The sequence below is a fragment of the Eriocheir sinensis genome, chromosome 64 (assembly GCF_024679095.1).
Source record: "Eriocheir sinensis breed Jianghai 21 chromosome 64, ASM2467909v1, whole genome shotgun sequence".
Lineage (NCBI taxonomy): Eukaryota > Metazoa > Arthropoda > Malacostraca > Decapoda > Varunidae > Eriocheir > Eriocheir sinensis.
In genome coordinates this window covers 10,090,672-10,103,804 of record NC_066572.1, presented here as the reverse complement: position 1 = coordinate 10,103,804, position 13,133 = coordinate 10,090,672, and the positions used below count along the sequence as shown (strand labels likewise).

The following is a 13,133-nucleotide window of genomic DNA, read 5'->3' as shown; positions in this document are numbered from 1 at the left end:
TATCGTCCCTGCACTAACTATGTGATTGCTGAGTCTGTTCCATTCCCCCACCACCCTATTACTAAACCAATGCTTGCCTATATCTCTCCTAAATCTATACTTTTCTAATTTAAATCCATTACTGCGAGTTCTATCCTGCTGGCTAATTCTCAGAACTTTACTTATATCGCCTTTGTTGTAACCCTTGACCCATTTGAATACTTCTATCAGATCTCCCACTCTTCGTCTCTCTAGTGAATGTAAGTTTAGATGTTTCAGCCTATTTTGATATGGGAGGTTCCTCAGCCCCTGAATCATCTTGGTCATCCTCCTCTGAACTGATTCTAGCAAATTGATGTCCATTCTGTAGAGGCAGCTCCTTTGACCCTAAGCTCCCGTGTATCTAACCCCACATAATATCACTGTCCATGAATTTATCTAGTCTATTTTTGAATGTGACAATTGTATTGGCACTCACCACGTGACTGCTAAGCCTATTCCACTCATCCACCACCCTGTTTGTAAACCAATTTTTGCCTGTGTCCCTGTTGAATCTGAATTTATCCAGTTTAAACCCATTACTTCGTGTCCTACCCAGTTCTCTTACCAACAAAACCTTATGAATGTCTCCCTTATTAAAGCCCTTCATCCATTTATAAACCTCGATCATGTCTCCACGCACCCTTCGCCTTTCTAGAGAATGCAAGTTTAACTGTTTGAGTCTTTCCTCGTATGGCAAGTTTCTCAACCCCTGAATCATCTTAGTCATCCTCCTCTGCACCGATTCTAACATTTTGATATCCATTCTATTGTAAGGTGACCAGAACTGAACCGCATAGTCAAGATGAGGTCTAACTAATGCTAAATATAGTTTGAGGAAGACTTCGGGGCTTCTGTTGCTTACGCTCCTTGAAATAAATCCCAGTACCCTATTTGCTCGATTTCTAGCTTGAATGCATTGTGCCCTTGGACGGAGATCAGAGCTCACTAAGACCCCTAAATCCCTCTCGCACCCAGACCTGCTTATGAGAGTGTCATTTAAGCAATAGTTATGTGAAGGGTTGTTCCTACCTACACTCAGAATACTGCACTTCCCTACATTGAACTCCATCTGCCATTTATCCGCCCAGTCATACAATCTGTTGAGTTCACCCTGGAGAATACTAGCGTCCTGATCCGACTCAATTACTCTACCGATCTTGGTATCATCTGCAAATTTACTAACATCACTACTAATTCCTGTATCTAAGTCATTGATATAAATAATAAACAAAAGTGGACCTAATACCGAACCTTGTGGGACCCCACTCGTAACACATCCCCAGTCAGATCTTTTACCATTGATTTGCACTCTTTGCTTCCTATTGCTAAGCCACGCCTTGACCCAGTTCAAAACTTTACCCTCTACTCCGTGATGGCAAATGAAAGCTCTTTTAATACAGATTAATAATCAGAAAAGAAAAATTGGAAAACATTAAATAAATAAAAAAGTTATAAGCAAAAAACTAAGGTGTGTCCAAATCGCTGTGAAAGGGACGAAAAACAGACTATTTTGTGACGGCTCAACGACAAACTTAGAATGGAGCTATCAAAACATCCTTCAAGCTGGTCAGACTACATTGTCAAGAGGGGCTACATGCTCAATTACAGCCTTCTACAGGCAATAGCAAGGCCACACTAGACAAAAATGGCAAAATGCCTGGAGTTCGTCAAAATCGCTCTCGACAAGGTTTATGTTTTGAGCTCTTGCGACGAAACTACTGGGAGTAGGGACATGTTATGCACTATTTTGGAAAGCACATTGGCGGGGCTAAATCATTTGTTAAATAAGTTTTGTGAAATTCTCAAAAAGTTGGTACTCAATGGGAACTCAAAAAGACTTTTCCTTTTTTTTTGTGAATTTATTCGATTTTCGACACTTTTGAGTCAATTTTTGAGCCCAGTCGCTAATTATAAAATATAGCCCTTGCATTTTGCCGTCAATTGACACTAATGTCTTTTCTGTTGCCCCAGAAATAAGGGAGTTATGGCGATTCGCACCAAAGCGGTTGATTTTTCAAAATTCGCGGCTTAAGGACAAGGCTGGAGCAAGTGTCTGTTCCATATGTATAAGTTTCACTGGTTTTATGTATGATGCTCCACTTGACAGTTTATTTATTTATTTATTTATTATTTTTTTTTTTTCCCTACAGCAAAGGTGACAGCTCAAGGGCATAAAAAAAAGAAAACAATAATAAAAAAAAAAGCCCGCTACCTACTGCTCCTAAAAAGAGTACAGAGGAGTGGCCGAAAGATAGGTCAATTTCGGGAGGAGAGGTGTCCTGATACCCTCCTCTTGAAAGAGTTCAAGTCGTAGGCAGGAGGAAATACAGATGAAGGAAGGTTGTTCCAGAGTTTACCAGCGTGAGGGATGAAAGAGTGAAGATGCTGGTTAACTCTTGCATAAGGGGTTTGGACAGTATAGGGACGAGCTTGAGTAGAAAGTCGAGTGCAGCGGGGCCGCGGGAGGGGGGGAGGCATGCAGTTAGCAAGTTCAGAAGAGCAGTCAGCGTGGAAATATCGATAGAAGATAGAAAGAGAGGCAACATGGCGGTGGATTTTAAGGGGTAGAAGACTATCAGTAAGAGGAGGAGAACTGATGAGACGAAGAGCCTTAGCCTCCACTCTGTCCAGAAGAGCTGTGTGAGTGGAGCCTCCCCACACGTGAGATGCATACTCCATATGAGGGCGGACAAGGCCCCTGTATATAGATACCAACGGTGCAGGGGAGAAGAACTGGCGGAGACGGTACAGAACGCCCAACCTCGAGGAAGCTGATTTAGTGAGAGAGGAGATATGAAGTTTCCAGTTAAGATTTTGAGTTGAGGATAGACCGAGGATGTTTAATGTTGAAGACGGTGACAGCTGAGTGTTGTCGAAGAATAGGGGATAGGTGTTTGGAAGATTGTGTCGAATTGATTGGTGGAGAAATTGAGTTTTTGAGGCATTGAAGGACACAAGGTTCCTTCTGCCCCAATCAGAAATGATAGCAAGGTCTGAGGTTAAGCGTTCTGCAGCCTCCAGTCTGGAGTCATGTACTACCTGTTGAGAGGGTCTTCTGTTGAAAGAAGTTGAATAATAATAATAATAATGTTTTCGGTGAAAATGCATCAAATTTGGGAGCGTCATTTGTTGGGATAAGTTTCTTAATGGTAACATATGGCAACCTTTCTAGGGAGGGTAGATGAGGAGCTTTGAGTGATTTTTAGTTTTTAGCCTACTCTTCCAGGAGAGGAAAAAATAAGGTTTTCTCGGTGTAACTTGGGAACTAATAGGCATATGAGGATTTTGAAGATACCATGAGAATCCTCACGAAATTCTGCTTCGAAACTTATATTCAGCTAAAAAAGTTGGCCCACAAAACTTTGAGCTAGCGAGTGGGGAAGAGTTGGTACTTAGGATTTGTTGTCCACAATACCCTATACAGACACTTGAAACAAGTCTGTATTGTTTATATATTATATTTTCCTCTATTTTTATTTGTGCATCTTCTAGTACAAGTCTTTAAGAAGCCATTGATACCAAATTTATTGGGGTACGATATATCTGTGAGGGTAAAATACGACCGGGAATGCAGAGTATCGCGGGGGCAAAAAAAGGCCGGTCGGGCCTGAGAAATGCATGGTGAGTGGAATAGAAACTTATTGGAAACTTACGGTGCGCGAGAGGGTCAAGATTTAACTGGAAACTTCATATCTCCTCTAGCTAAATCAGCTTCCTCGAGGTTGGGCGTTCTGTATCGTCTCCACCAATATTTTCATTCTGACTGCTAACTGCATGCCTCCCCCCCCCCCCCCCCCTCCCTCCCATGGCCTAGCTACACTTATCCCTATTTCATCCAAATTCCTCATGCAAGAGTTAATGAGCATCTTCATTCTTTCATTTGCTGATAAACTGGAACAGCCTTCCATTGTCTGTGTTTCATCCTGTCTGTGACTTGTACTCTTTCAAGAGGAGAGTATCAAGACTCCACCCATACTTGACATTTTCTGGCCCCTCATTCTTTTCCTTTTACTGGAGCAGTGCCCAGCAGGCTTTTGTTGTTGTTCTTTGCCCTTGAGCAGCCTCCCATGCTGTACACAAGAAAATGGATTTCTCTTTTTAACCCGGTAGCAGCGGGGATCATGTTTCTTAATGGTCCCTCTAAGCGAGAAAAATGAGAAAAAATCACCCTCACACAAACCATTTCATAATATATGTCAAAGCATTTGTGATCAGATTATGTATCATTATTTTTGGGGTTTATATCATGGCACAAATTTGTCCCGTCGCTGCTACCGGGTTAATTGCACCTTGTTGGTTGTGGTTCTGAAGGTTCCAGTGAGTTGTGGCACTGTTCTGTGTTTGTGTCATGCATGTGCCTCCTGTATTATCCACAGTATTAGACTATTAACGAGAATACTGCAGACTGTACCACCAGTGATCTTACTTCACTATGAGACAGACACACCTCCCACCTTCCTGTCCCACCATCTCTTTGTCATGTGAACCACTCACTTCTTGCTACCACTTTCGCCCTATTTTCCCGGTGATCTGTGTGTCTGTCTGCCTTGTGGGAACTTCCTCCAAGGGGTTGGCCACAGAGAAAATGTCTCCAGCTCTGTCAACTCTCTCCCTCCATTACTTGTCCATTGATCCATTGCACCCTTGATGTCCTCTCCATATACACACTTGACAAAGTCATCCTCTTTCAGTCACACCAGGCATCTCAACCATCTCAGAATGCCTTGCTTCACCCATCAACCACTCAATTTACCATAAGCCAGAAATTTGTCCCCAAGGCATGATGTCCCTTGTTCACCAGGCTGGCAGTGAGAAGCAGAGGCTGGAGGGCCTTGTGATCCAGGCCAGCGAGGAACAGGAGATCAAGAAGAGGGACGAGAAGTTGGCAGTGCTCAAGGAGGACAACCAGAAGAAGAAGGATCATCTGGCCCAGCTGCAGCAGAGAGCCAGCTTCATCAATACAACCAAGGAGAAACTGGACAAGCTCATAGCAATGCTGCAAGAGATCCAGCAGGAAAAGTCAAAGGAGAAGTAAGTGAGGTCTATATTTACAATTGTTTGTTTCATTTGCTTTGTTTTCAGATTTCCCTTCTCTGCCAGAATGGGAAGAATGGAGTCGTCCTTCTCTTTTTCTTTGATCGCCTCCCTGGATTGAGGTCGATGGCATTTATGAACCTTCTCCAGGTAGTTGTGTCCATTGCATTGCCCTTTGCTGCTCTCATTCCTTGTACCTCCCTCTGAAGTCCTTGCCTCTGCTGTGCTCTGCCCAGCCATCCTCTTCCCTCAACAGCTGCTTCCTGCCCCTTGTTGTAGCCTCCTTGTCTCCTCTCACCACAACAAACTCATTCAGAATCAGAGTAAAACCATTAAACTAATAGTCATTCACTCATGGCTTCCAGACTTTACTCCTAGTTGTTTATGCAGGGGAGGGGAGGAAAAGAGGCAGAAAAGGTTATGAAAATGAACCTCCCTAATGTCCTTGCAGTCAGGGAGAAGAATTGTGTTTATAAATTCAGAATAAATTTCAGAATCTACATGATGAGGATGAAGGATGTACAGAGGAAGCAAATGGTATGCTGACTAAACTATACTGGAAGCAGCACTAGAAATAGGAACACTATGACCTGCCCAGGCAAGACTGTTATGCTGGGATCACACATCTGTGATTTTGCCTCTGCGACTCGCTGCGATTCTGGAAATGGGAAAACAGCGGTGAAATCACAATCTACTACGCTCTCGCTGCAACAGTTGTAACAGGAATTGCAGGGAGTCTTTCTGAAGCATAGCAGAGTCGCCACGTATCGTGGGTGATTGCACGATGCGGCCACTGCTGCGATTTGTTTTGGGATGTTCGTAAGAGATCGCAACTGCCTCTGTGATTCCCATATCGCTCAACTCAACGCAGCGTGATCGCAGTGTGGACGCAGTGAAAGCTCAGCACACTGTGACTCGGCAGCAATATTGCTGCAATGATTGCAGTGGCCTGCGACAAATCGTTGGCAAATCTAGCAACTTTCTCATCGCAAGATGTGGCGACGAGGTATCGCAACGACATCTCCTATAAATAAACTGGGCGAGCGACGCTCCCTCGCTGAGACTCCACACTGCCGTGCTCCGGTGACGACTGCCTCTCCCTCTGGCAACCACCACTCCCAACCACAGCGTGCCACACAACGTCTTGTCTCCTTCAGGACGCCTACATCATGCCGAAGGAGAAGAAGGACAGCAGCCCCTCCCAGAAGACTAAGAAGACCAAAGTCTCACCACCAGCCCCCACACCTACCAATCCACCAAGGCCCTAACCACCGCCATCATCGTCAACATTGTTTAACACACCCTCAACACTTGACGACCAGCCTGCTATGGAAGTAATGGAGAATCCACAAGAGGTGATACATGCGCTGCCAGCTCCTCCACCCCCACCAGTGCCTGTTTTACAGGAACAAAAGTCCGATCCGGAGTGGCTGTCCAACCAGATAGTGAGGAAACATGGAAACATGGAAATGCAGGCAACAGAAAGCCTATTGGCTCGTTACGAGGTTGCCCGCTTTGGTGATTTAATCTGCTCGACAGCCTGGGGCCTGGGGAGCAGATGAAAGCACCTCGACATTGAGGAGCAGATGAAAGCACCTCGATATTGAGGAGCAGATGAAAGCAACTCAATATTCAGTTTACTCCCGACGCAGCGAAGTGACGGTCGATTCTATATTTGAAGGAGTTGATAGTATTTGCATTTACTACTTCTGAAGGAAAATTGTTCCAGTGACGGATGACTCGGTTTGAAAAGAAACTCCATCCGATGTCTGTGTTACATCGACTAGACTGAATGGGCAAACCGTTATTTCTAGTTCTTGAGCTGGTTTGCAATTCAAAGAAATTGGAGTAATCGACGTTATTGAATTTTTTCAGATACTTGAAGACTTGAATCATATCCCCTCGCAGGCGTCTTTTCTCCAATGTAAAGAGATTGAGTCGCTTGAGTCGTTCCTCGTACGGTTGAGCCCTTAAGGTTGGTATAATTTTCGTGGCGCGTCGTTGAATCCTTTCCAGTAAATCAATGTCCTTTCTGTAATTAGGAGACCAGAACTGTACTGCATACTCGAGGTGCGGTCTTACCATGGAATTATACAAGGATAGCATCACGTCTGGCGCCGACAAAGAAGAAGAAGAATCAGAGGGCCAGGCGGCATGTGAAATGAGGAAGAGACTGCTGTCCCTGCCGGCAGGGGTTGAGAGGGAGCTGGGGGGGAATGGTTGCAGGAAAACACTTTCCTGTATGACCAGGGGCTGGTAGACTACAAGAACACTGTAAAAAAAAAAAAAAAAAAGAAAGGGAGTTTTAAAAGAAGAGGCCTCCTCCCTCAACCCACCCCAACAGGTGGTTAGGATTAACCCCTTCACTACAGCCGGGCCAAAACAGCGCCCCGCGCCGTATCCGGGATCGCCGCGCGCGCCAAATTTCAAATGTCGCTATTGAATATAACAAGTTTTCAGCCACAAACTCAACATAGTCATCATGTATTATATATGAAAACATGCAGAATTAAATGGTGCACATAAAGAAACACAAATTAATTGATGATTTTGAGATGTAAGCATAAATATAGAGATAAAATAACTCGTACATTGGCTAAAGCGAGCCAGGACGCAGTATGCACGTCCTTGGATATGGTACGGGGCACACAAGGACGCAGTATATGCGTCCTTGTGTTGCAGGGGCTAATTGCAGTACATTGTTGTGAAGTTGAACTGGAAATGAGAGCCAGTCAAGCAGCAGTCTTCATCCACTGCCATAATGGTGCATGCGTCGCAGGTGCTCACGATGTGCTTGCGATGAATCCCTGCATGAGTTTGTGATAATTGCAGTGAGCTGTGACACGCACTCAATCTTTCCTCGCTTCGCCGGCAATGACTGCACAGGTCTACGACTAATGGAGCGGAGATTGAGCACACGGCGTGATGGATCGCGAGATCTTTCTTGTCGCAACAAATCGCGCTTCTCGGATGGCGAATGAGCTGCGACTCCAACATTTTCGGTATCACAGTGAGTCGCAGAGGCAAAGCCGCAGGTGTGTGATCCCAGCATTAGAGGCTTAGACAGAGTTATGGTGCAGAGCTGGCTGGCTGCAGCAGGGCACTCCTGGGACTGGCTCAGACAGACAACCAGGATGGATTGGATGATGGAATATGATGCAGCTTTAACATGTACTTCATACTCTTAACGTATTGCAAACTAATGTATAGTGAATATAAAGCTGCATATTTATAGAATTATATTAATTTCTATGAATTATAAAAAAATCTAAAGAGAACGACTGAGCCCCAAGTTTGGCGAGGTAAAGGTCATCGTGCACCAAACACCTGAAAGGCTGCACAAGGTGTTACTTTACCCTTGACTTTCCAAGCCACTCCGACTCACTGCTCATAACTGAACACCCGTTTGGAAACTGCAAAGAAAAGCGTGTTTTGATTTCTCTGTGTCGGTGCCCATTTCCATCCCAGGAGTCAGTGCCGGACTTTCAGATCATCACAGTATCTTCTCCAGGCTCCTCAGACACTGCCAGTTTATCAGCCATCTTGAAAATAAGGATAATTTTTTGGTGGGCTGTGCAGTGGCTGCCCTGGCCAGGGTCACACCTGAAGCCCCGTCCAGACGAGGGGCAGTTGCCCGCCGTGCAAACACTATTACCAGATATCATACTGCTTCAACTGTTTCGATGGTGGGAGCGAAGATGACGTCAGGAGCGGGAAAACTACGGGCAAATCATCCAAGTGCCCTTGCTCGTGGGCGAGGCAATACCTGCTGGTTTAATGGTTGGTATAAAGAGAGCATGTTGCCAGACACACGAAGTTAACCTGCGGAACTCCCTTGCAGTCAGTTTCAGATTTCCACCGTACGTACATTTGACGGGAGAACATGTCTGTCCCGTGTGGCAAAGAACAGGTGTGGTCAAGGGAAGCCACTGTGCAATTAATTGACCTATATAAACAGCACCCTTGCTGTAGCCCATGTTGTGCTACTCTCAGGCTGCCTGCCCTGGACTGCCCGGTCTGCTATGTGTGCCTGGTAGTGGCAAAAACCCTCCACCAACTGTTCGACCTGGTAACCCTTCTAAACAAGCGAGGAATATACGATCAACGGGCAGTGCCGGGCAGGCAACTGCCCATCGTGTGGACACAAGTTTGCCCGCCAGTTTTTGCCCGGTGAACGGAGTAGGGACTGTGGCACACAGCAACATCTGGTAGCACTGTTTGTTGCCAGATCTGTTTCCTCGTTTATGTGCTTATGACGTCATCCCGCTGCTTAGTATGATATGGTAACAGTGTTTGCACGGCGGACAACTGCCCCTCGTCTGGACGGGCCTTAAGCTAGTGGAGCTGTAGCTGGCATGCCAGCCACGCCACAGGGAGACTTGATGAAGGGGCTTACCACAAGTAAGTGTTTTTGGTAAATAGCAGGTCAGCACCATCTTGGCAGTGGGCATGAATAACCAGTAGCAAGAAAGGAAGGAGATAAACAAGAATTTCAATTCAAGGAGACTTTTACAGATTTTACAGCCATTTATTGAGTAAATGTGATTGAAAGTTCCAGAACCAGGTTAGATAAGTTTATGGGCAGGGGCCACAGATGACAGGAATGGGTTGGAAATAGCCGGGTAATTGGAACAGACATTACAGCGATTCATTTAGTTAAAACATGGTTGAAAGTACCAGAACAAGATTGGATAAATTCATGGATGTGGGCCACCGATGGCAGCGATTGGTTTGAAACAGCTTTCTTTGAATTAGGTGCTTCATTTTAACATCTCCGTGGTGCAGTGGTTACTGTGCCTAACTATGAATCTGTGGGCCAGGGTTCAAATGGCAGGCACACAAGGCACCCAGCTGTTCATTCTCTCTTTCGGGCTGGTGGATAAATGGGTACCTGGGGAAACCTGGGGACGGTAAACTGTAAACTTGTATGTCATGCTGACCCTGTGTCTTCTGTTTGTGTTCTCACCCACCTCAGGCTCAAGGGCCACTTGTACAGAGATGAGAACCGTGGCCATGCACAGCTGATGCTCCCAACTTTATTATCCTTAGCCTCCCACAGTCATGTTTTTGATCAGCCTTGTGACAGGCCCAGTAAGAATAAGATGAAGCGTGTGTAAATATTTACCTCAGTGTACCCTGGCAGGGACATCCAGGCAGCCATCCAGAAGAGGGTCTCCCAAGTCACCGAACTTCAGGAGGAGATCAAGGACCAAGAACAGAGTAATCTGCAATTAACTCAGCAGCTCACAGCCTCAGAAACCAAGCTGCAACACATCCACCAGGCGTGGGACCTCAAGCAGGACAGCCTCAACAAAGAGATCAAGGAGCAGAAACAGTAAGCCTTTATGAAGTTTTCAGTATACAAACCATTTTCCTTTTGCATCTATTTCTCTGACACTGTCCCCTCACACAGCCACCCCTGAATGGAGCGCCGTGGCAGAAGAGGCTCCTCCAGGGTTCCTTGTCTTGGCAGGCCCTCTCACCACACATATCTTTTGCCAACCAACCAACTCACTCTCTTAACTTTTCTATTGCCATGTCTATCTCCTCTACACTTCCCCTTGTAGGTATGATGTGGTTGTTCCACTTGAATCTTTACTTCCATACTGGTCACTTCTCTTTCCTCATGAATTGAGATGCCTTTTCCTTAACTCCTTGTCTCTTCATTCCCTTTAACACGTCCGCTGCGATTGGCACGGATTTGGCTTTCACTGGTAGCCTGGTAACCCATACTCCCAGGTCTTTCCCTGCCTCTGTGGTGGATAGTGGAGTGTTTCCCATGTGGTATCGGTGTGCTGGATATCCCCTCCCAAGGTGCAGGAATACATTCTTCTATATTAAATTGTAGCAGCCACTCTTTGTTCCATTTCTGTATCCTGGTGATGTCTTCTGGCAGGAAGTCCACAGTCAAGGGGTTGAGAAGTGCTCCGTTGCTCCCCTTGCTGTACAAGTATCAGTTGTTCCTCTCACAACTTTTCCAGAGGAGCATTTTGTCCTCCAGATAGGTTTCACCTTCCTGCCAAAAGCAAAGAGCGATGAAGAATTGCACCATTTTATTCCTCGTCATGGCCCGGTGATCCCGTTATTCACTCATGTCTGTGTAAGGTGTAGCAAGTGTTAAGAAAGAACATAAGATTGTCATTTAAGCAATAGTTATGAGGGGTTGTTCCTACCTACACTCAGAATACTGCACTTCCCTACATTGAACTCCATCTGCCATTTATTCGCCCAGTCATACAATCTGTTTAGTTCACCCTGGAGAATACTAGCATCCTGATCCGACTCAATTACTCTACCGATCCTGGTATCATCTGCAAACTTACTGACATATTTCTCACGATGGCCCGCTGATCATACTGAGGCACCACGGATGTCGGGTGTCCAGTACCCACCACTGTTGCATAAGGTGAGGCAAGTCTTTTCTCTGCAGGGTTCTCGAGGACCTGGAGCGCAACCAGACGGAGCAGGACATTGTGTGCAAGGAAGTGAGTGATGACGGCTGACCTGGACGGGCAGATCAGACAGTCCATGGAGGAGATCCGAACACCAACATCATGATAAAGAAAAACTACAAGCTTATCCTCGATGCTGTATGTACCATTTTACTTATTAATACATTAACTCAAATTCCACTGGTCAGGAAATTCATTGTCGTGCTTTATGCAAACAAGGAATGGAGGCGTAAGGGACAGAGTCAACTTTGCTCTAGTTTGCACTGGGAAAGCCAAGATACACACCACAGGATGAACAAGAAATATAATGCAAGGAAAAGAAATATAATGCAAGAAGTCATTCTCATTTAAGTGTCCCTGACTTCCTCAGCAAGACCCCTGACATACCTCTCCTTGTCTCTCCTCAGGAGAGCTCTGGTCCTACGTGACAGAGCCCTGTCATGGTCCCGATTCCCAGCAAGTGTCTGGCAGCGCGTCTCTCCTCAATATTCTCCAGCATCTCCTCCGAGGCAAACCCACTCCTAGATCTCGGGCGCTTTCCAATACACTCCTTGGCAGCTCAAGAGTCGCATTTGAAGGTATCCCACAGTTCTACAGGGTTCTCAAGGGAGCCGAGCACATTGAACTGTTTGAGACTGTCACTGCATAGTCTTGAGCACATGCCAAGTCTTTCAGCAGTCTAGAGCAGGGGAGAGACACTGAAAACTGAATGGCTGAAGCCCCCTTATAAAGACGAAAAGTGCGCCATAGTGTACGCTGATTGGCCAACAACAGCGCACGCTCACTCAGCACTGCAGAAATTTAAAAAGTTGTAAACCGGTCATGTGCCCACAGTCTGCACCGCGGGCCACAGAAACGATCCTGGAGCCCTTCGGCAGGCCGCACCTAATGTTGAATGATGTAAAGTCCCGCGGGCCGCACCAAGGGTGCTCGCGGGCCGCAGGTTGGGACCCTGCTCTAAAGGTTAGGTTACCCCTGGCCTGGGTGTATGGGCTGGTGCCCCATCTGTACCACACAGCTGCTCCCAAAACAAGGGTGTGTTGGGATTTCTTAGCAGGTGAATATAGTCAGAAGTGGCAGCCAGTCACCTTGTATCAATGTCTGTTTCCTTACAGATGGAGGAAGGCAACGTTGAGCTGATGTCTGCCCTCACTGAGGCCACCAAGTGTGTGGAGGTTTAGGTCTGCAGAGTGACTCCAGTCCTCAGGCAGGCCAAGGCTTCAGAGGATACCAGGCTGAGGATCAATGGGATTCAGTTCTTACTTCCGGACTTTATATTTTCTAAAACATGGATTTACGCCTTTATATTTCCTAAGGCTTACGGTTATACTATAGTGTTACGTAGTGTTGTCAGGAGCATTTATTGGTGCAGCAGTTACTTGCATCCTGAGTGTTGCAGGGTGTGGCTGTTACTCTGCACTTGTGTACCCAGGCAGGTTTTACACACCTTTTCAGGCACTTGTGTACCCAGGCAGGTTTTACACACCTTTTCAGGCACTCGTGTACCCAGGCAGGTTTTACACCTTTTCAGGCACTGGTGTGCCCAGGCAGGTTTTACACACCTTTTCAGGCACTAGGCACTGTGTACCCAGGCAGGTTTTACACACCTTTTCAGGCACTTGTGTA

The 13,133-nt window shown here is 46.1% G+C and overlaps 1 protein-coding gene across 1 annotated transcript in view; it reads left to right on the top strand.

The window, feature by feature from the left end:
- Nucleotides 1-11,558, top strand: part of LOC126987458 (paramyosin-like) — a 55,151-nt gene extending 43,593 nt beyond the window's left edge. Inside the window, exons 7-9 of the mRNA XM_050844424.1 lie at nt 4,823-5,052; nt 10,199-10,390; nt 11,486-11,558. Of these exons, the coding sequence (XP_050700381.1) occupies nt 4,823-5,052; nt 10,199-10,390; nt 11,486-11,558 (495 nt within the window). The remainder of the gene's footprint in view (nt 1-4,822; nt 5,053-10,198; nt 10,391-11,485) is intronic.
- The last annotated feature ends 1,575 nt before the right edge of the window (nt 11,559-13,133 follow it).